The 22,879-nt window shown below is 46.3% G+C and overlaps 3 protein-coding genes across 5 annotated transcripts in view; 2 read left to right on the top strand and 1 right to left on the bottom strand.

The window, feature by feature from the left end:
- LOC108145301 (protein split ends) overlaps positions 1-15,994 on the top strand; it is a 50,370-nt gene extending 34,376 nt beyond the window's left edge. The window contains 7 exon segments of the mRNA XM_017270639.2: positions 19-12,229; positions 12,290-12,396; positions 12,594-12,674; positions 12,811-13,006; positions 13,068-13,367; positions 13,442-13,761; positions 13,844-15,994. Coding sequence (XP_017126128.2) covers positions 19-12,229; positions 12,290-12,396; positions 12,594-12,674; positions 12,811-13,006; positions 13,068-13,367; positions 13,442-13,761; positions 13,844-14,131 — 13,503 coding nt within the window. The 3' untranslated portion in view covers positions 14,132-15,994.
- A 906-nt stretch (positions 15,995-16,900) lies between these two features.
- Positions 16,901-17,998, top strand: LOC108145351 (39S ribosomal protein L10, mitochondrial). Its single transcript, XM_017270744.1, has 2 exons — positions 16,901-17,030; positions 17,124-17,998. The coding sequence occupies exons 1-2, from the start codon at positions 17,012-17,014 to the stop codon at positions 17,858-17,860; spliced, it is 756 nt and encodes a 251-aa protein (XP_017126233.1). The 5' UTR covers positions 16,901-17,011; the 3' UTR covers positions 17,861-17,998.
- LOC108145330 (homeobox protein Mohawk) lies at positions 17,962-20,065 on the bottom strand. 3 transcript variants are annotated; one of them, XM_017270725.2, is made up of 4 exons: positions 19,916-20,065; positions 19,136-19,185; positions 18,382-19,062; positions 17,962-18,322 (listed from the first exon to the last, which is right to left on the bottom strand). In XM_017270725.2, the coding sequence occupies exons 2-4, from the start codon at positions 19,177-19,179 to the stop codon at positions 18,139-18,141; spliced, it is 909 nt and encodes a 302-aa protein (XP_017126214.1). In that variant the 5' UTR covers positions 19,180-19,185; positions 19,916-20,065; the 3' UTR covers positions 17,962-18,138. The 3 variants fall into 3 exon arrangements, with proteins under 3 accessions (XP_017126214.1, XP_017126205.1, XP_017126222.1); XM_017270716.2 differs by having other exon boundaries at positions 19,136-19,201; positions 19,916-20,064; XM_017270733.2 differs by lacking the exon at positions 19,136-19,185 and having other exon boundaries at positions 19,916-20,061.
- Between the last annotated feature and the right edge of the window lie 2,814 nt (positions 20,066-22,879).

Below are 22,879 nucleotides of genomic sequence, written 5' to 3'. Positions count from 1 at the left end.
TCTAATTGTTTTATTCAGCTGGAGTCCACTGGCGAGCACAGTAGCATCAACAAACCCAGCACTCTCTCCCTGTCCAACTGTGATGTAATACACGACCCCCTTAACCGCAAGAGCGAAATTCGGCGGGTCTCCGAGACCCCTAGTGGTTCCCCCAGCATGAAGTTTCCCGGTCATTTGCCGTCGGCTCCACCATCCATGATGCTCACCTGCCGTCGCCCGTCCATCGATGTGGGAGCCCTGTCGGCGCTTTCTAGTTCCTCGGCTTTTCGCCACGGACTCGTGGGAGCCAGCAGTATGGATCAGCAGCACATTATGAACGCCTCGTTGGCGGCTAAGAGGAGACGAGTGACCACTACAATGCAGCAGCCCAGCTTATCCTCAACCAGCAATAGTTCTGGTGGACCTGGTTTGGGCGGGATTAGTAGTCTCACGCCGGCGGATGACTATCATCATCATGTTTCCAGAGGCAGGGGTCATCAGCTACATTCCCATCATTCACACGAGGCCAGCGGAGGAGAGAGTGCGGATGGATCTCGTCCTGGAACGCCACTGTGTGATGAGCGACCTGAAGTGCTGCCCACAGAGCCACGACGCCTGCCCCCACCACGAGAAAGAGCGCGGGAAAGGGTACGGGAGATTATGTGGCTACCCCTGCCAAAGTTCGGAGTGCTATTTTTCCAACAGCAGCAGTCCAGAGGAAGTGCATGCGGAACGGGAAGCAGCTTCTTACAGCAGCAATTGGGGGGAGGATCCTCCGGAGGGTTGGGAGGCTTAGGAGCTCCTTCGACCTCGGCATGTTCCCTCAGCAACTCTAGTCTAAACGCCAGCCAGGGAATGGGCTCCAGTTCTGCCTCCGCATTTCTGCCCAGCCCCTCTTCGCGATACTGGCGTTCCTCCTCGCATCACCAACACCACCAGCATAATCTTCAGCAGCAGTCGCAGCAATTGCACGGGTCGTCGTCCTCTAACTCTGGTTTGATGGCCAGTCCAGCGCGACCACGCTCACTGAGTTCCAACTCCAGTGATTCGGATGTACCTGGCCAAAATGCAGGGGGAAGTCCCTCACTGGATGAACGACTTCGTAACTTTGAGGAAAACTACGAGCGATGGTCTGGCGGAAGCAGCAGAGAACATGGTTCCGGTCACACGCCCTCGAGTGCCACTCCCTCCTGGCAGCTCTCCATGCACTTGAATTTAGGGACCGGCCTGAATTCTCATCAAGCGAGTTCGGGGTCCGGTAACAGCAACAGTTCAAGTGGAACCGTATCCAGCTCCACAAGTAATTCCCGGCATAAGTTCCTGGACATTGATGAGCTGCAACCCTCAGACATTGTTAAATCCCTGCTGGCCAAGAAAAGTATTTTTGATGACGATTTTCAGAGGTTGAAGAAAAACCAGTGGTACGAGCCAGCCGGCTCCGATTTCGCATTGGGTTCGAGTTCCGCCAATGTCGTGATAGGATCTTCATTGGGACCTAGTGTATCCCGACATCCTGGCGGCCCATGCAGCGGGAACACCTCGCCAGCCTTGCCCAACCTCGCGGCAACCAAGACAACTCCTATTATTGGAAACTGTGGTGGTGTATTGGCCAACTCGGCAAGTAGCAAAACTGCTGGATTGCTCCAAAGGCTTAGCAGTTTATCGCCCATGAACTCCCCTCAAGCTTCGATGTCGCCTTACAACAGTCCATCGCCCTCCCCTTCGGTGGGTGGAGCAACACCCGCGAATTTGGGACAGCTGACCAAGCCAACAGCACTGGGGGCATCGAGTGGAGGAGTCAGTGGCGCAACTACCGCCCCTTCATCCTCACCAGTTGCCAATTCGGGACCCACCAAGGGACTGCAGTACCCATTTCCCAGTCACCCGCCGTTGCCAAATACCGCTGCGCCACCTCCAGCAGTGCAGCCAGCACCACCACCTCCTCCTGAAATGGCAAAACAATCAAGACCAGCTGGGCAGGCTTCTGGAAGCAATCTGACCAAAAGTTTAAGCGTGCCAGATGCTCCCCAACAGTCGCCAGCTAAAGTTCATCTCCAAAAATCTGCCTCAGTTCCAGGGAGCACCAACGTGAGCTCTACCTGCATCTCATCCTCAGGATCAGCAACATCGTCTGCGCCTGCGTCTGCATCTGCATCTACTTCGTCATCATCGTCCAACGGTAACAGTTCCTCAGCCACAGCGGCCACACATGTACAAAAGATACCACAGCCGATCACCATTGAGGAAGAGCAGTCGAAAAAGACTGCTACGTTGTCATCACAATCCTCAAGTTCTAGTTCCAAGAAGAGCAGCAGCAGTCACGACAAGTCCCATAGCAAGCACAACAATCGATCGGACAGCGACAAGAAGAACAAAAAGTCGGAGAAAACTTCATCATCCTCCGGGTCCTCCGATAAGCGAAAGAACTCGTCCACCTCGCAGTCCTCAAAGTCAGCTACTCCCCGCATTGAAGACGACTCTAGTGAGCCCGATGAGCAGTCGGAGAAATCGGAAAAAGAACAGCGTCACGAGCGAGAGAAAAAAGAGCGTCAGGAAAAGGAAAAACGAGAAAAGGATATGCGTAAACAACTTGAGCGCGAGGAAAAGGAGCGCAAGGCCCTGCACGAGGAAAAGGAGAGGGAGGATCGTAAGGCCAAAGAGGAAAAAGAAAAGGAACGGGAACGGGAGAGAAAAGTCCAAGACGATCGGGAAAAGAAGGAACGAGAAGAGCGAGAGCTTAGAGAAAGAGAACAGCGCGAAAAGGAGCAAAAAGGAAAGGAGATCAGAGAAAAAGATCTGCGTGAAAAGGAGCAGAGAGAGATAGACCTTCGAGAAAAAGAGGTGAGGGAAAAGGAGCTCCACCGCGAGAAGGAGCATCGAGAAAGAGAGCAGCGAGAAAAGGAACAAACTCGACGCGCCGTGGATGCCGATCAAGAAGCTCGTATGGGCAGGATGCGCGAGCTCTCCTCGTACCACAAGAGCAAAGTGGAGGCGACCGCCGAAGCCAGCAGCTTTTACTCCCATACCAACAACACGCCCTTAACCGCCGCCAGCGATTGTCAGCACAACAAGGAAAACTCAGGGGAAGCCACTGCTCCCGCTACTCCGACTGCAGTTGCTCCGATTCCATCAGACAACGCCTCTAAAGATCGCTCGCGGAAGTTATCCAGAAATTCTCCCGTGCGCCTCCATAAGCGCCGCCTCAGCTCGCAAGAAAGCAACCATAGTGCCGGAGGTGGCGGAGCATGTGCAGGGTCCAGTCATCAGAATCAACATGACGATTATGTGAAGCGCATACGCATGGAGAACTCCCAGAATACATCAAATCATAATAGTAGCGACCGCCGGGACTCCAAGGACCACAAGAGCAGTAGTTCCAAGGAGGAGAAAATTAGTAGTTCACACAACTCTAAGTCACATGGTAGTGGAGGAAGTTCCTCCTTATCGTCCAAGCATCATCGCCGGGATAAGCATCACTTGAAGAGCAGTGTTAGCTCCACAGAAACGAATCCATCCATGGAGCTAATGGTGGATCCAAATTCCCAAGCCAAGCAGCAAATAAATACAAGTGAGGAGGAGCAGCATCCTCTACCTAAAAGAGAGAAGGATAAGGAGCACTCCAGTAGTCACCATCATGGCAGTAGTACATCCTCCAGGCACAAAAGTAAAAGGGATCATCATCACCATCGTGACAAGAAGCGACATTCTGTGGCGGAATCCACTAACACAGATGAAGAGCATACACCACAGCAGCATAATCCTCACAGGAGGACCTCTGCGGCGGGAAGCGGATCCGCTGGAGAACTCAGCTCAGCAGCGACCAACACCTCAAGTGGAAAGCCCAATCATCATCATCACAGGCGAAGTGTCGACCGGAAATGCTCTAGGGGATCCGATGAAGGTCATACCTCTTCGTCAAAATCGCTCCGCGCCAAACTAATGATGTTGAGCTCCGCAGACTCTGACGACACCGATGATGCCTCCAAAAAGCACTCCATCTTCGACATCCCTGACGATTGTCCAAATGTCTCAATGTACGATAAAGTAAAAGCCAGGAGCTGCAAGAATATGCAACGTCAGGCGGAGGAAAAGAAGATAAAGGCCAAATTCTCGCAGCTAAAGCAGTCTCGTGCCAAGAAAAAGCGCTCCACCAGCTATGATGGAGACTCGGACACGGAGTTTGAGGATCGTCACCATCGAAATAGTGGCAGCAGCAGTTTCCATGGTCGTTATCCTGGACTATCCAGCAGCGATGACGATGAAGATGAGGAGCGCCACCAGCGACGAATTTTCTCCGATTCGGATGCAGAGCTTGAAAATCAGGACCACCAGGGAGCCAGCTCCATGCCAGATGCTAACAGGGTGCATCAGATGCAGCAGAATCTGAGAAGACTGTGTGATGGTGATGATAGTTCCGAAGATGAGATTAAAAGGAATGTTATGAAGCACAGCCATCTCGGAAAGAGGAACTCGCACTCCACCAGGATTGCCTCCGATTCTGAGTCACAGTCCCAGCCTGCTCCTGATTTGGCGATAAAGCAAGAGCAGCCCGCAGCTCCCGCCCAGGAAATCAAGCAAGAGCATATATCCGACAGCGAACAGAAGTGTAAGTCCCGTCATGATTCGAATTCCTCGATGGAGGAGCGTAAGATGAAGCCAGAAAGGGACATAAAGAAGGAGTATGGAGATTTCTATAATTCAGCATACGCCTACTCTGATTCTGGAAAGCTCAAGGATTACTCTCCAGAAAGTCGTAAAAAGCACAAGAAGAGCAAGAGGCGCCTCAAGTCTTCATCCACAGTGGAGACATCGGCTCCACCAACTCCTCTTTTGGTTACTCCATCGACGCCATCCATCTTTGACGTCCATTCATCCTCCGAGTGCAAGACAAAGTTTGGTAGTTTTGACGATCTCAAAACTGAAAGTGCTTCGCTTCCGTTAGAGGTTCTAGCCAGTGATAGAAGAAAGCACAAGGAGCGGAAGGAAAAGAAACGCGAGAAACTGAGGAATATGGCAGATACCAATAACAGCACCACCGTAAGCGCCACTAATACTCCTACCACCAATGATATTAGCTTGGAGAAATTGTCCAAGGAAGAGCGTCATCGCTTGAAGAAGTCAAAGAAATCGAAAAGCTTGGATACCTCCTCTTCTACGAGAGTATTCAACTCGGGTGGAGTTCATCCTACTGCTTTGCCCCTGTCCGCTACGCCAACTTCGGCGGCTGCGATAGTCACACCATCGAAGAGGGGAGAAGATAAAATGGAGTTCATCTTTGGCATAATTTCTGATGAGGAAGAATCCCAGTTTCCCGATGAGCAAGGAGAAAGCATAAAGGATATTACAGCAAGCTGTGTGTCTACAACGGGTCCCATTGTGTCCGCTGCTTTGCAAACCTACAAACAGGAGCTTTCCACACCCACCAGCAAAAATCAGGAAGCATGTATTCAACTGCCTGTGCAGGAGGAAGAGCTTCAGCAACCACAGCAGCCGGAAAGAAGTCGCCAGGCGGTAAGCACTTGCTCATCTTCCCATGCCGATAGAGAGAGACACCGGAAGGAGAAGCGCGAGAAGAAGCGGCGCGAGAAATCTCAACGAGAGCAACAACATCAAGCACAGCAACATTCCATCAAGGCTGCAACTAAAATGGAGGATGATAACAGTGTGGATATGGATGAAGCAGGAAGAGCTCTAGAGGCACAACTAATGATTGACTTTGATAGCAAGACGATGCCAGATGAACCAACTCCCTCAACAGCCACCACTTACAGATCCGATATGGCAGATGTGTTTCGTTTCTCTGACAACGAAGACAACAATTCGGTGGAGATGGTTAAACAGGGTACCAAACCGGAGCAGCCAGAGCAGCATAAGAGCAAGGACAAAAAGAAGAAGAAGAAGCGATCCAAAGAGGAAAAGCAGGAGAAATTGCTGCAACAGCAGCATCGCAGGGAATCCTTGGGAAGTGTGGCTCCTACTTCATCCGCACCTCCTACTCCTGGAAAGCTGACTGTCAACGTTCAAGCTGCTAGCAAGCATGCAGACGATCAGATGGACGCCAAGCATGCTTCATCGCCACCACTTTGCAAACCATCTCCAAGCTTGCCTTGCCTAATAGGCGACGATGACGAAGATGTTTTGCCTACTCCAAAGCCGAAACCAACAACACCCACGAGATCTGGAAGTGATAGCCTGACTCCTTCGCGGGAGAAGCCACGCCTGATAAGTCCAATACCTAAAACTCCAACTATAGCCAACAGTTCCATGCTGTCCACTCAGTCTGCAGAGACTCCGGTGAGCAGTGGAGCTGGTGTGAGTACCTCCTCTGCTTTGGCCACAACGCCCACATCTTCGATAGCAGCAGGAGCCAGTGCGGCAGCAGGAGCTAGTGGAGCAGCAGAAGGTGTTGAAACTTCGCCTACCAGCGCATCAGCTCAAAACAAGAAAAAGGAGATCTTTATACCCGGTTTCGATGGCCAGCTGGATGACAGAATTAGTGAATCAGCCGTGCAATCTATCTCAGTAGAGTTTAATTCATCATCTCTTCTCGATACATTGGCAGATGAGCCCAAAATACCGGTGGCATCGCCTTCAGGTGCGGCTAAACCTTTGGATAAGTTGGAGGATACCAAGTCTCGAGTGACTATTTCGCAGGAGGAGACGGAGAGTGCCGTATCCGCTCTCCTGGGTGAAAGTTTTGGCACTTCCTCCACTGCGGATTACTCACTTGATGGCATGGATGAAATGAATTCAGTAAATGAGATGGAAACTCCCGCTCTAGTGGTAGCAGAACCCGATGAAGAGGCGGCCTTGGCCGCCAAGGCCATAGAGGCAGCTGTGGAGCCTGCAGCCAACTTGGAGGAACCAGAAGTGGAACCTGAGCGACAACCAGAGCCCGAAGCTGAACCGGAATCTGAACCAGTCGTTGGGGTCTTGGACCCCGATGAAATCAACAAGGCGGTACAAAGTTTGCGGCACGAGGATATGATGGACATCAAGGCTGATACTCCGCAATCAGAGAGAGATCTGCAAATTGATACAGACACGGAAGAAAATCCCGACGAGGCGGATAGCAGTGGACCTAGTCTAAAGATTGATGAAACTGTTCAGAGCTCCTCGTCGCCGGAGAAGTCCATCAGCAATAGCTCTGTGAGAGAACCGCCAAAGGTGGACATGCCTCAGGTGGAGTCTAAACCCAAGGCAAGCAAGGACACCGCACCCCAACTTTCGGTGATTACCAAGTTGTCATCCTTGGAGCCACAGAAGCCACAGCCGGCCACGCCCGTGAAGATTGAACCACCAACTATCAGTAAGCTTCAACAACCTTTGGTGCAGCCTGTGCACACCGTGTTACCTGCTCCGCATTCAGCTGGAAGCGGGATAAATCCAACACCCGTCATCAACCTGGATCTTTCCAATGTGATGAGCAACTGCTCCAGCTCCAGCACCGCTTCTACAACAGCTTCAACTTCAGCTTCCCTCTCATTTGGAAGTCCAACTCCCAGTCAGAATATTATGCCACAAGCTTCGACTCCCAAGCAGTCTCCGCTTACACCACATCAAACACTGCGGACGCAATCCTTGATTATGCAACCACCAACGATATCCATACCAGAGCCGACACCCCACTTTGTGGTGCCCCAAATGGTGTTGTCTCCGCATCAGCAACAGCAGTCCCATCATTCCCAGCAGCCTGGAGCTTACATGGTTGCGATCAGAGCTCCATCTCCCCACAGTCCGATCCTTTCACCAGGACGTGGTGGAGGCCAAAATCGCCTGGTCGGTCAGCTGAGTCCCGTTGGTCGACCTGTTGTAACTCAACCGTTACCTCAGCAACAGGTTCAACAGACACAGCAGCAACATGCATTGATGACCAGCCCGCAAGGTAGCAGCATGAGTCCTTTGGCAAGTCCCACAACGAGAGTGGTGGCCGCCAACAACTCACCTACAACCAACAAACCAAACAGTTACCAGCCCAGAACACAACAGCAACAACAACAGCAGGTACCACAGCAACAGTCGCCCAAATCCACAACTGAGTTGCAAACGTCACCGCAACTATTGGCAATTCCCCTGCAAAAAATGCCAGCGATACCAGTACCAGTGCCACATCATCCAACGATCATCAGCAAAGTGGTCACTGTGCAGCCACAACAGGCCACTCAGTCACATGTGGCCAGCTCTCCTCCTTTGGGCTCCCTGCCGCCTCACAAGAGTCTCCATGTAAATGCCCAGCAGCAACATCATCAGGCCCAGCAGCAGCAACATTCGCCGCAGATGATGGCCAAGATGTCTGCACACCAGCAACATCAGCACATGCAGCAGTTCATGCATCAGCAGATAATGCAGCGACAGCAACAACAGCATATGCAGCAGCAACAACTGCATGGTCAGTCGCAACAATTGACGCCAGGTCAACAACATCAAATGCAACAGCAGCATCAGGCACAGCAACAATTGAACCAGCAACATCAGGCTCAGCAGCACCATCAAGCACAGCAGCAACATCAGGCCCAACAGCAACATTTGAACCAGCAGCATCAGGCTCAACAACATCAGGCTCAAAAACAGCATCAAGCTCAGCAACAGTTGAATCAACAGCATCAGGCACAACAGCAACATCAGGCACAGCAGCAGTTGAATCAACAACATCAGACTCAACAGCAGCAATTGCAGCAAATACAAAAAGTGCAACAACAGATCAATGCTCCCCTGCAGCAAACGTCGCCCCAAGGAGCCACCCACATGGGATCTTCTCCGTCAATGTTTGCATCACAGCAACATCATGCGCAGCTTCCACCACGAGGTGTGCATCAGCAGCAACATCCGCAACAACTGTCAAGCAGTCCACCCTGCAAAACAAATACTTTGGGACAAATTGGCCAAGTGCCGACTGCAACAATTTTGACAAGAGTTGGACCCCAAGCACAGCTACACCCACAGCAACAGCAACAACCGCAACCGCAACAGCAACCACCACCACAATTAGCTCACCATCAGCAGCAACAGTTGTCTTCGCCAGGAGGCAATCTGCCTCATCAAACGCCACTCAATGTGATCCAGAATGCCCCAAAGTTAATTGTCCAACAGCATATTGTAACTCCACCAAATCAAGTGGTATCACCACCAGCTTCCACAGCAAATGCCATTCACTGTCCCACAAGCCAGTGCAAGGAAAGTCCAGCTTCTGGTCAGATGGAACCGTCACCATCTATGACAGTCCTCAAAACATCGGAAAGTGTTTCGGTAATTCGTACACCCACTCCCACCACCAGTTCGGCCGTACAATCACCGAAGACGGGATCCTCCCTGCTTACGGAGGAGAATCTGATCAAGATCTCGCAGCCCAAGCAGGATGAGCTTATCGAACAGGATTCCAAGGAAGTAGACAGCGATTACTGGTCAGCTAAGGAGGTGAATATTGACAGTGTGATTAAGAAGCTAGACACTCCACTGCCTAGTAAAGACGAAAAGCGCCCAGTGGATATACAAACAGTTGCACCGGCTCCTATCCCCAATTCGCAGCCTGTGGATAATTATATTGCCCAGGAAGCTTCCCTTCCTACTCCTTCTTCTGTGAGTGTAAACAGCTCAAACGATCACGACACAGAGGATGAGACAGAGACCAGACAATTGCCTCCATCAAAGCCAGCCACACCCACTGTGGGTAGACCACCGGGAAGAGGAGGTACCGCCAAGCGAGGACGACAACCGAGGGGAGCAAAGAAGCAAGGAGGCTTCCCTCTAAACTCAGTAATAGCAGCCCCTGGAGCGGATTCGGGACTGGTATTGCAGCCAGGTGATAATGGAGTGCAAACCAGGCTGAGAAAACCAGTTACAGCTCCTGTGACCAGAGGCAGGAAAGGACGTCCTCCGAGGAATCTGCTATTACAGCAACATCAACTCGAGCAGCAGCAGCTTGATATTCAGCGAAAGGCACTGGAAATGGTTACAGTACCAACACCAACGGCTACGCAACCAGCAGTTCCCACTCCTCCTAATCCTGTGCTCACAGCTGCCGAAAAGAAGGCCAGAAATCAGGCTCTGACTCAGGCGCAAGTCCAACACCAAGCCGCAAGTCAAGGAACCAGTCAGGATATCTATGAATTTCATGAGGACGCGGGTGAAGAGCCCAAAGGAAAGGCTAACTCAAGTGTTGCGCCACCTGCAGACGACCAAAGACCACGTCTCATTCTCACCATCAACAAAACGCAACCTTCGATTAAGAACAGCAGTGAAATGGAGCAGCCTATGCATCAACATCAAAATCAACCAGAACTTGCTGCACAAATCGATCCAATTGGAGGAGACAACTCCGACTCCAACTCCAACACTCGCAAGTCACGCCGTCTGCAGGAGAAGGAGGATCGCAGCACAGTGGATGATATTATCGAGGACGTGGTGCGAAATACCAACACACCAACTGGAGTAGGACAACAGTTGCCGAAAGGCGCCCAAACTCCACCACGACGCTCTGGCAGAAATGCGCAGGCCAGGAAGACAGATGCAGTACATCCCGCCAATGCAGTGGGGCGCCCGAGGCGATCCAAGGACCGGAAGACCATTGGCGAACCGCCAGCGAGCTTGATGGAGGAGGTAATCGCTCCAAATCAAATTACTGCTCCATCTACTCCCACATCTGTACTCCAGCCACTCGCTGATCAAGCTCAAGTGCAGCCCCATATGCCACCGTTGGATAATAAAGATGTTGAACCAGTTCAAGCCATGGCTACAGCTGCTCCTACACCTGTGAGCGTCACCGTTCCCGTTCCTGTACCTATGCCAGTAATGGCCGCTCCCAAGCCTACAATGCCACAACATCCTAAAAAGAAGGCCATTGCGGCAGCGGAGATTGAATCCTATCAGGCTATCAACTCGTCCATTCCCAGCGGGGGTCTGCCAATGCATCAGACAGCCGCTCCTGCTACCCAAAAGATCACCGGTGGGGCTGCGGATGCGGTCAGCAAGGCTCTAGTTGACCCTGTCACTGGAGTCATTACCGCTGGAATGCCCCAGGGCAAAGAGGGCAATCTTCCAGCAGCTACCGCTGCTGCTCCTGCCAACAGCAGCAATGAAGCTGGCTCACCTGCTCCTCCCTCCCAGCTGCAGCAGCAGCAGCCGCAGAATCAGCAGCAAGCAAATCAGCAGATTAGTTCCACTGTGATTGCATCCAGTGCACCGACCCCGATTACAGCTTTGGGAAAACCCGTGCAGTCCGTGCAGCTCGAGTCCGCGGCAGCAGCTGCTCTGCTCAACAAGCCTGTGAGTGTACTGGTGAAAGGAAACCCCAGTCCGTTGGTGGTTCAGCAGCAACAAATGCCACAGATGGTGGCTCCGCCAAAACAACCTATCGTATTGCAGCAGAATCCCCTGCCCACTGTCCTGCAGCACGCGCACCACAGCAATGTGCGGCCACCTCAACCACTCAAGGCTCACGTGCTGAACAGAGAAAAGAATCTTCAGCAGCAAATGACGCCCACAAAGCAACCGGTACCCCAGGCCCAGGCCCAGCCCCCGCAGCAGCAACAGCAATCACATTCAGGTCACATGTTGCTCGCAGACGCCGCGGTAAATCAACAACTATTGCAGCCCCAGATCATTGCACGTCACCTACAGCAGCAACAACATCTGCTGGTCAATGTGCCGCCCCCAGCAGCACACTCACCGAGGCTTCCGGGTCAGCAGCAACAGTTGGGGCCAGGAGCCAACGTAAATCCTCAGCAGCAGCAGCAGCAACAGCAACAAACTCTGGTAATCAAGCAGGCAACTTCAGCAGCGGCACCGCAGATATTGCATGTGGTAAGCTCCAAGACTTCGGTGGTGACCCAACCGCAGCAGCAGCAACAACCACAGCCCACTTCGTCAGCAGGAGCTCACATGCAGCTGGGCAAGCCCAACTTTGGCTACGCAACTTCTGTTTTGCCACCAACTTCGTCTACAGCCGTGCAGCAACAACAACAGCTGTTTAAGCAAGCCAATCAGCAGAAGGGAGTTCCGGTGCAACTGGCTCCACACGGCATGATATTGCCCACCCATCCTGGAATGATATTGCAGCAGAAACCGCCAGCTCATCTGCAGCCACATCAGCATCAATTGACTTCTTCGCCGCCGCCCGGTAAGCAGAACCCCGTTGTGCACAGCCTACAGGCTGGACAGATCATACCGGGAAGTGTGGGCAGTCCACCGCCGGTGTCAGCTGCAGTGCTGAAATCCGTCCAGCAGCAGGTAAACTCCTCCGCAGCAGCAGTTGGTAAGTTAACGATGCCTTACAGCATACCCAATATCCTAGGTAACTTCCATATCTTTTCAGGGATGCGCACAGCCATTCCGAACATCAGTCCACAGGGCCAGCCGAGGGTATCGCCATTGGTCTTACCACCCGGAATGGCCGGAGTGCCGCCCTTCGATTCCAGTCTGGTAAGTCTTGAGCAGTTATACAAATTGTACTTCATTTGACTAGCAGTTTTTCTAAAGCATATAATTTAAAATTTATTTTTTAGTTGTTTTTTTTATGTTAACTTTGTTTTAAGATCTAAGCTTTTAGGAATTAAACTCTTTTTCATTTACTAACCAATAACTAATTTTACTATTCAAACTGCTAACTATGGATGCAGCATGACTTGGGCGCTTATGTCAGTGGACGGCGTACCCAGAGTCCGCCTCCAGCTCATCAGCAGGCATCGCCTATAACACCGGTAATGCTCAAGTTTTACTTGCGGAGCTTTCAAGTAGCGTAACCAAATTAATTCCCAGTCTGCAGCCATATAGAAATAAACATTTAAATTAAACTTTGGTTAATCAATTAATTTGTTGTCTATTATCTTTTTTTAGAATGATTCCACGTATAGAGGAGTAGCTGCATCCAGGGACTTTATGCTCTATCAGCATCATTTAATGCGAGGTGGAGACTACGAAGACAAGATTAGCAACAGTCCGCCGTTAGAGTTACGACGCCCTGGCAGTGGACCTCCAAGGACCATCGCAGTGCCACACAGCTTGCAAAGTCCTCAGGATCGCACCGCAGCTGGTAAGAGCTAAAAATCTTATGTCGTTTAACAGCAAGTCAACCAAATCCTTTTCCTTCACAGACTCACCGCAAATGGCGCAGGTCTATGTGCACAACGCGCGAATTCCACCAGCCCATTTCAGCGAAATAGCTTCAAGAGGCTTCTATGAGGGTGGTGGCTTACAGCTGGAACCACCGCCAGCCCATCGGCCGACTGCATCAATTACCGTGGTAGTCCCACCACAAATGCCTGCCGTCTCCACCGGGAGTCCGTTCATCGGACGCGATGGCAGCGTGCAGTCGGGAAGCCACCATCACTCAGGCAAGGCAATGGAAATTCAGCTTGATGAGATGGACCGCTTGTCCATGATCGCAGCTGTCGGTGAGTGTCAAGTGGCTTTAAACCATAACATTATAACCTCATAGCTAACGAATGTTCTTCCTTTGCAATTGCAGTTAAACAACAGCAGGATCATCTACCACCTGCTCTACACGCTGGCATGGAGCTGGCCGCCCATCAAGTACCGCCAGCCATGGCTCCGCCACCGGGTGATTCGCTGGTCACACTGCTGCAACGCTATCCAGTGATGTGGCAGGGTTTACTGGCCCTGAAAACCGACCAGGCCGCCGTCCAGATGCACTTTGTGCACGGAAATCCGAATGTGGCAAGAGCCTCGCTTCCAAGTTTGGTGGAGACCAACACGCCGTTGCTGAGGATTGCGCAGAGAATGCGACTGGAGCAGACACAGCTGGAAGGAGTCGCCAAGAAGATGCAGGTATGTTAGAAGATAATACGATTTCATGATATATAATTTTGGATACCTAATATAATCTAATACTATCCCTTGAAATCTGCAGGTGGACAAAGAGCATTGCATGCTTTTGGCCTTGCCATGCGGAAGAGATCACGCCGATGTGCTGCAGCATTCGAGGAATCTCCAGACCGGATTCATCACATACCTACAACAAAAAATGGCCGCCGGCATTGTGAACATACCTATTCCGGGCAGTGAGCAGGCGGCCTATGTGGTGCACATCTTTCCGGCTTGCGATTTTGCTAACGAGAACCTGGACCGTGCTGCTCCAGATCTCAAGAATCGCGTGGCCGAGTTGGCGCACCTTCTGATTGTCATAGCCACCGTCTAATCACAGAACAGGCCAATAACTGGAAAATAAAAAACCCAACGGAAGTGACGCCCTAAATTAAAACCGGATGTTAGACTCTACAGGCAAATACAACTACTAAAATGAAAAAGAAACAAACAAACATAAAAAAGTTACGCTCTTCTAGTATTTTAAGTAATTTTAAATAGCGATTAAACAAGCAAAAGTTTAAAAAAGCAAAGTAAAACAAAACAAAAATAACTTAAAGAAGCAGTAACATGCTAACTTTATTGAATAAATAAATGCAAGGAAAGCAAAAGAACATTGAGGCCAAGCTCACATCTAAAACGAGATCCCTAAGAGACTCAAACAAAGCGAAATAAATCCCTTCAGATCCCGACACTTTAAAACCAGAAGCAAACCGATAAATATTTGTCTGAATGAATAATTTAACTCTCCCTAATTTAAACCCTTTAACAAAAGCTTGCAAAGTATCGTTAAGTTTGATCTCAAGAAAGAAAGTTTTATTTTTGCTTAATTTAAAATGAAAAAAACACGTAAAACATGAAAAAATCTACACATACACATTGAAAGAAATGTTAAAAAAAGCTTAAAAACATATTAACTGTTTACTGTACTATGCATACTACTACCCATACATAATATTGATATCCGATCATATTCCTAACCCGATTAAGTTTTGATTGGTTAATAACTTTCGACTAGCTCGGTGGGAAAGTCACTGCTCCGCGTTATACAAAGTTTTCGCCTCCGAACAACCAACCGTTTAATTTTCAAACAATCGGTTCCTTGGCTCTATGGAATGCCTGCCTATAAAAATATATAGAAAACGGGGCCTCACATAGACCCAAAGAACTTCATATGAGTGTGGGGTGTCGCCCATGCTGTCAAGCACAATTAGGTTTAGTGATACGCCCAGAGGCTTTTCCTACGATTACATACACACGTATACATTATGCATTACATTATCTAGACGCGTATTTAATAATAATCAATATTTTAAGCCAAATACTTTAAAGCTTAGACACGTTTCGCTTCGTTTCGTGTTGTAACTTTCGCTCTGCACCAGAGTTCCATTCTCTCAAAATTTCCTGCAAAGATAGGGCTTCCGACTCAACGCTGTTGGTCTTTTTGTTTGTTGTCTCCGATCTTCTGTTTCTGACTACCTTGTCTTATTTTTTATTTTTTAACCACCACTGCCACAAAACTAAAGCCGAAAATCACTGGTCTAAATCTAACTAAAGGCGTTCCGATCTCCACCCAATTGTTAGTTTTTGCGCGCGAAACTTTGTAGAATGTTGGGTAGTTTCAGGGCCCCTTATACCATTATGCTGACACCCTACAAGAAACATAAACATACCCTCACAATATGATACAATAACCTATATATGTAGTACCCTCTCTGTACACTCCTTTAACTTAAACGTAAGTTTTCACAACCACTTGTAAATTATGTGACCGACAAAATAATACAAAAAAAAAAAGAAAAAAGATAAAACTCGAGTAAAAGAAAAAGAAACTGTAAAATATTTAAATTATTTAGACTAACAAGTATGAAATGTAAATACAGTTTAATTAGTGTTTAGCGCGTATTTAGTTGTATGTTTTAAAACTAAACTAAAGAGAAACTGTACATTATATAACACAATTAACGATACGAGAACACAAGAGATCAGATCTGCAAGAGGTCGCCCAGAAACATAAACCGATACAGAAAAAATTAAAAATAGAAGAAAACAAGTAAAAAGAACACATTTTTCAAGTTGAAACAGATGAAGCGCTGTTAAACATATGTTAATGTATAAGTTGTAAGTTTTAAGAGACTTTTTAGTTATTTCCTAAGTTACTTTGAAGAAACCGATTAAATTACAATTATTTCTTACACTTGGTTTCGTTTTAATTTCCGCCACTCCCAGATTTTATAGATTTTTTGTCCCGTAAAACCAAATCGAACCCCATAGCGAAATGCAACTTATACATACATATATACATTATATATATAGATGTTAATGTTATAAATGTAATTAAATAAATTCTATACCTATGCAGTCGTTTTGGGTGTTCTTGGTTCTCAATCTTTGACCCAGGTCAGAAAATATTAGAAGATCCAGGGGATAGGTTGATTTATAAAATTACGTCTGAATTTAAAAGTATTAAAAACATCTGAAGGAACCTCCAAATATTCGATTTGAAGTATTGTTAAAGTGGCTAAAAAAAATTAAATCCATAATCAGAAATACGTAGCACCTGACCACCAGCAGTATTACACGAACAGGGTGAAGTTTATTTAAATCTTTATAGATTTCCCCCAATAGTGCGTTTTTTTAAGTTGTCGGTCCCAAACAATTAAACGTTCTCGCTTTCTTATTGATCCCGGCTCGACTAAACTTTCATCTGAATTTTTTTACACAACACATTCAGCTATATTAATACAACCTACTTTTCAGAAACCGTACAACAATTTGCCTGCTAGCTTAAGCCGTGATAAAAGGGCAATTCGCAATTTCATTCCGGATATTCTATAAATATTTATATTGGTGCATCTCCAGATCTGTCCTCGACGATGATCAGTTTAGTTCAAAGTTCTAAATTGAAAATCGTGGATTTTGTAACGGCTATGTTAACTCGTCGTTTTCCTAACATTTATGTTAGGAAACGATGATTAGTGAGCAGCGCTGCGGCAGAGGGAAAGCAGAGTAGAGATGGAAAAACATCGATGTTGCCTTGCCAAACATCGGTAAAACCGATGTTTTGAAAGCGTCGATAACATCGGTTTTGGAATTGATGTTTTTCCACCTCTGAGTTGCGTGTTTGATCGAGCTGGTTCGATTGTCAAACGGAACCGGCGAAACGAACCGGGAAAACATCTGTCGAAAATAGAAATAGGAGCATTACGGCATAATGAGTCTAATACAAAAATGTGAGTTGCCCCGTTTTTAATTCATATTCTGTTTTCTTTTGTTGTGTAACTACATGCACGTTCACTGATTTATGCATTCTTGAATGGTTCCAGTCCTTCCCCTGACTAGAAGCAGCACTCCGGCGCTGCAGTTCGTCCGCTTCAGGGGTAAGATTAACATCCAGCGCCCCAAGGAGCCCCACTACGAACGTGCCCGCGTCGTCGCCGTTACCCATCCAAAGTACCCAGAGCCCCCAAAAGCGAGAAGCTGCTTTAAGTCACGTGCGGAGCGTACGCAGCAGCAGATTGAGAACCCCTACAACGAGATCATTGCACGCGAGGTGCGCAACTGGCTGGACCACTCCCGGCTGGTGGCCATCTTTCACCTGAACTCCATCACCGCCGACGAGATCTTTCGCGTTCGTGTCCAACTGCACAAGCAGAACCTGCACCTCAAGTCCTATGGCCGCAAGATCATCGGCCAAGCGGTGGAGGGCACTCACTACGAAGCCATCCTGCCACTTTTCCACTCCAATCACTGCATCGTCTTCTCTCCTGACCATCAAAGGATCGGTAGCTTGCTGAGGATCACCCGGAAGGTACCGCAAATGGTCCTGCTGGGAGGCATCGTGGAGGAGACCCTCCTCAGCAGGAACGAGCTGATGACCTACGCCCAGATGCCCGGCCTGCAGGCGGTGCAGGCGCAACTCGTTCAGACCATCAACCAGGCAGCTGGTCACCTCGTCCAGCAATTGCAGGCGCATCAGAACAGCTTGGTTCAGATCCTTGATGTCCACGCCAAGAGTAAAGGTGAAACCAAGGAGACTACGCCGGAGGAGACGTCGAAATGAAACCAAGTCTGTTTAAAAGCAAGATAATTGTTGTCTTTCACACTAAACTAGCTGCTAAAAATTTGTTGACTATTTGGCGCAATCTGGCTTTCACTTTCATGTATGTTTGACCGATTTAAAAGTGCTATCTAAAATTTATTCAAAAGTTTCTTAATTTAAGTATTAAAAAATAAGTTAAAAAATGAAAACCAAAAGAAGCCAACGGGCCCTTAAACTTCTGCTGGAATGATGGCGTCAGTTGTCCACCATGGAGTCTTCGGTGGTCCGGCTTCGGCTTCCTAGGAGCTGATCGTGGAGTGTTGCCAGCGCTGCCTACAGTTAAAGGCGAGGTTAGCCAAGGCCTCCGCGGCGTCCAGTTCGTCCCTGTGATGGAGGATCCAGCGATCACCGAGAGCCACCGCCGTGGCATCGGTCGAGAAGATCACTTGGCTATGGGATTGGCCGCAACTGCTGCTTTTCTGCCTAAAATTAAGAGGATTTATCCATCACGGCAAAACGCGTCAGCGTCAGGCCGTATTTACCTGCTCGTATTCCACTCAATGTGATAGTTATTTCTGTCCGGCGTGAATTTAGCAGCACTTTCCAGCCACTTGTTGAGTTGAGCAGCCGGTTGAATGACTTCATCGGCCGTGGAAGTATCCCGTAGATACTTCTCCATCATCTGGTGCTTGTACTTGGTCCTGCTAATCTGCACAGTGGGCAACATTTGTATCCGATCGGGCAAGTCCGCAGATTCCACATAGAAATTCGGCTGGTACGGGGTTGTGGAGTCATTATTGGCATTGCCATCGCTGGCGGTGCTGTGGCTGGAAAACTCATCATCCTCATCGCCTTCGTCATCCTCTGCAGGACACGAGCGCATCTCCTCCTCCCAAATACTATCCTCCGACGAGATGCTGAACTGCTCAACGTTTCCCCTCGCATTATGGTTGTAGTTCTTGATCAAATGACCCCAGGACTTCTTCGCCTTCTCTCGCTCTGAGTTCTTCAGCTTTCTGCGCCAGTTCGCGAACCAATTGCAGATCTGGGTGTAAGTCAGTCCAGTCTCAGCAGCAAGCAGCTTCTTCTCCTCCCTGCTGGGATACGGATTCTCCCGGCGACGGATCAGCCAATCCTTAAGCATCCTCTTGATGTCGGGCGTAAACAAGCGTTTGATGGCTCGCGTTGGTGGCTGCAGCTCGTCCTCCGGTGGCCAGGCGCGTCTGAAAGGGTACACAAGAACAATGTAAAAAATCAAACCAGGTAAGTCCTCAGCTATTTCCAAAAATATCCAACCTGCTGTGCCGTCGGTTTCTCTTCGGCCGCGTTGTCTTCTCCATGTCGTTCTGAAAACAAAGAGAACTGCACGCCATGGCTCATCGCTATCTTTTTAAAAATGTAATTTCAAAACTTAAGGTGGGTGGCGCTATTTCTGGCCAACGGATTTGTATCATGTTTTTTGGCTCTGTTGCTGTTTTCTTTATTTTCCTCGATTCGACGAAAAAAATAGTTTCGCTTTGTCACTTATAGAGAGCGACAGATCGAGAAAATGAATTGGATTTTAAAAATCAAGAGAGAATTTTTCTCGAAACAGATGTAAAAATCTGTTAATGGACTTGCTTTTCCTACTGCCACTGCTCATACTTAAAATCCATGCCAAGGTGTGTGACAAAGTTAATGATTTCTGGTTTCAATCGAAAAATTCGTCTATAAATTTTGTAAATACTTTTGTTTTCGATGTTCGAACATTACGTATAGATATACAGAAATATACACGATTTTATTAACGTGACACTCTTTAGCTACAAGTTAAATATTTTTTGATCATGACCCTTGAATGACTCTTTCAGTTTCTATTCTGTATAAAATTGGTAAAAGTCCAATTACTCAGAAGTGCATCACTTTAGTTGACATTTTTAGCCAATTGTGGTAACGTTAATTATATAATTCAAATCTAAATCACTTGATACTTTTTTAATTTGTATTAAAAATAATATTATTTTCAAACTCGCCGAGAACCTATGCCATTTGGCTCCTGCTTAACTCACAAGTTTCAAAAAATATATCTTCACCCACCTGTATTTGGCTTATATTTTCTGATAATGTTTCGTTTTATTTCAGTATTTTGAAACCAACGAGTACTTGTGCTTCGTTCGACGTTCTGTGACAAACTGAACTCAGAGAAAAGTTTTTTAAACAGCCCGAAGAGGCAACGAAGACCACTTTATCATACGAGTTGGGAACTTATAATCTATTTACAAAATACAACTTTATATGTGTGTTTATTTTAAAACGATCGCAGTGCTTTTCGTCGTGGGAAAGCGGTGAGAATCTGAGTTAATCGCGCTCTGCTGATTGCGAATTACTTTCACTCTTGATTTTCTGAGGTGCGATTGCGTTGGTTCGCGGCTATTAAAGGAAAAATTAAACGAAAAATAAAAATAAATCATAATTTATTTGATTGGAGATCCGGCAACCCCTTTGGGTGTCTTTTAAAACGACATTTTTATGCCGATCTGGCTGCATGTCCAACTGGGGGGCGGGGCTTTGTATTCAGCCTACTGTAGTTTTCCTGTGGAATTATGTTTCGAGTTACCAGCTATAACTAGCAACGGATTAAGTTTGCCTGGTATCTGAACTCTGAATTTGAGACTGAGAAAAATGATAAGAAATGTTTTGAAAATTTTTTAAATTTAACGTCCCAATATTTTCAAACAAATTTAAAATGCAGTTTTGTAGAGGCTTAAGCTACAAGCTAGGATATAACTTCATAATTATTTTTCGAAAAATAGCATTACAGAAATGTGACCAGAAACCCACAGTTCTAAGCCCACAACTTTTTATTCAAGCATCCAATTTTAAAATGGTATATATTTATAGTCCTGTGGCTTAGTTCTTTAAAAATCTGCGTTTAAAACTTGGTTTGTAATTTCGGGCCGATTTTTTGCATATTTTGTGATGTTACCCCTTTCATAATCTCCGAAAAAATCGTCTGTGCAGAAAAATGACCAAAAACCTGCAGTTTTAAACCCATAACTTTTCTTTCAGTCATCTGATGTCAAATTGGTATATCTCTACAGTCTTGTGGCTTAAGCCCCTAAAAATCTGCATTTAAATTTTGTTTGAAAATATTGGGTTGTTATTTTGAAAAATAGCATTACCGAAATGTGACCAAAAACCAACAGTTCTAAGCCCATAACTTTTTATTCAAGAATCCAATTTCAAAATGGTATATATTTATAGTCCTGTGGCTTAGTTCTTTAAAAATCTGCGTTTAAAACTTGGTTTGTAATTTCGGGCCGATTTTTTGCATATTTTGTGATGTTACCCCTTTCATAATCTCCGAAAAAATCGTCTGTGCAAAAAAACGACCAAAAACCTGCAGTTTTAAATCCATAACTTTTCTTTCAGTCATCTGATGTCAAATTGGTATATCTCTACAGTCTTGTGGCTTAAGCCCCTAAAAATCTGCATTTAAATTTTGTTTGAAAATATTGGGTTGTTATTTTTACGACATTAATACCTAATTAAATTCTGAAAAAAGCATTACCGAAATGTGACCAAAAACCAACAGTTCTAAGCCCATAACTTTTTATTCAAGAATCCAATTTCAAAGATGTATATCCTTAAAGTCCTGTGGCTTAGTTCTTTAAAAATCTGCGTTTAAAACTTTGTTTGTAATTTCGGGCCGATTTTTTGCATATTTTGTGATGTTACCCCTTTCATAATCTCCGAAAAATTCGTCTGTGCAGAAAAATGACCAAAAACCTGCAGTTTTAAATCCATAACTTTTCTTTCAGTCATCTGATGTCAAATTGGTATATCTCTACAATCTTGTGGCTTAAGCCCCTAAAAATCTGCGTTTAAATTTTGTTTGAAAATATTGGGTTGTTATTTTTACGACATTAATACCTAATTAAATTCTGAAAAAAAGCATTACCGAAATGTGACCAAAAACCAACAGTTCTAAGCCCATAACTTTTTATTCAAGAATCCAATTTCAAAGATGTATATCCTTAAAGTCCTGTGGCTTAGTTCTTTAAAAATCTGCGTTTAAAACTTGGTTTGTAATTTCGGGCCGATTTTTTGCATATTTTGTGATGTTACCCCTTTCATAATCTCCGAAAAAATCGTCTGTGCAAAAAAACGACCAAAAACCTGCAGTTTTAAATCCATAACTTTTCTTTCAGTCATCTGATGTCAAATTGGTATATCTCTACAGTCTTGTGGCTTAAGCCCCTAAAAATCTGCATTTAAATTTTGTTTGAAAATATTGGGTTGTTATTTTTACGACATTAATACCTAATTAAATTCTGAAAAATAGCATTACCGAAATGTGACCAAAAACCAACAGTTCTAAGCCCATAACTTTTTATTCAAGAATCCAATTTCAAAATGGTATATATTTATAGTCCTGTGGCTTAGTTCTTTAAAAATCTGCGTTTAAAACTTGGTTTGTAATTTCGGGCCGATTTTTTGCATATTTTGTGATGTTACCCCTTTCATAATCTCCGAAAAAATCGTCTGTGCAAAAAAACGACCAAAAACCTGCAGTTTTAAATCCATAACTTTTCTTTCAGTCATCTGATGTCAAATTGGTATATCTCTACAGTCTTGTGGCTTAAGCCCCTAAAAATCTGCATTTAAATTTGGTTTGAAAATATTGGGTTGTTATTTTTACGACATTAATACCTAATTAAATTCTGAAAAAAAGCATTACCGAAATGTGACCAAAAACCAACAGTTCTAAGCCCATAACTTTTTATTCAAGAATCCAATTTCAAAGATGTATATCCTTAAAGTCCTGTGGCTTAGTTCTTTAAAAATCTGCGTTTAAAACTTTGTTTGTAATTTCGGGCCGATTTTTTGCATATTTTGTGATGTTACCCCTTTCATAATCTCCGAAAAATTCGTCTGTGCAGAAAAATGACCAAAAACCTGCAGTTTTAAATCCATAACTTTTCTTTCAGTCATCTGATGTCAAATTGGTATATCTCTACAATCTTGTGGCTTAAGCCCCTAAAAATCTGCGTTTAAATT

This window comes from Drosophila elegans, unplaced genomic scaffold (assembly GCF_018152505.1).
Source record: "Drosophila elegans isolate 14027-0461.03 unplaced genomic scaffold, ASM1815250v1 contig_814, whole genome shotgun sequence".
NCBI classification, from domain to species: domain Eukaryota; kingdom Metazoa; phylum Arthropoda; class Insecta; order Diptera; family Drosophilidae; genus Drosophila; species Drosophila elegans.
This window is presented reverse-complemented; position numbering and strand designations above follow the sequence as displayed.

Coding starts and splice junctions, on each gene's coding strand:
- LOC108145330 (XM_017270725.2), bottom strand. CDS start 19,179: ATGGAGAAGACAACGCGGCCGAAGAGAAACCGACGGCACAGCAG. Junction 19,063..19,135: donor AGAAACCGACGGCACAGCAG/GTTGGATATTTT, acceptor GTACCCTTTCAG/ACGCGCCTGGCCACCGGAGG. Junction 18,323..18,381: donor ATTGAGTGGAATACGAGCAG/GTAAATACGGCC, acceptor TCTTAATTTTAG/GCAGAAAAGCAGCAGTTGCG.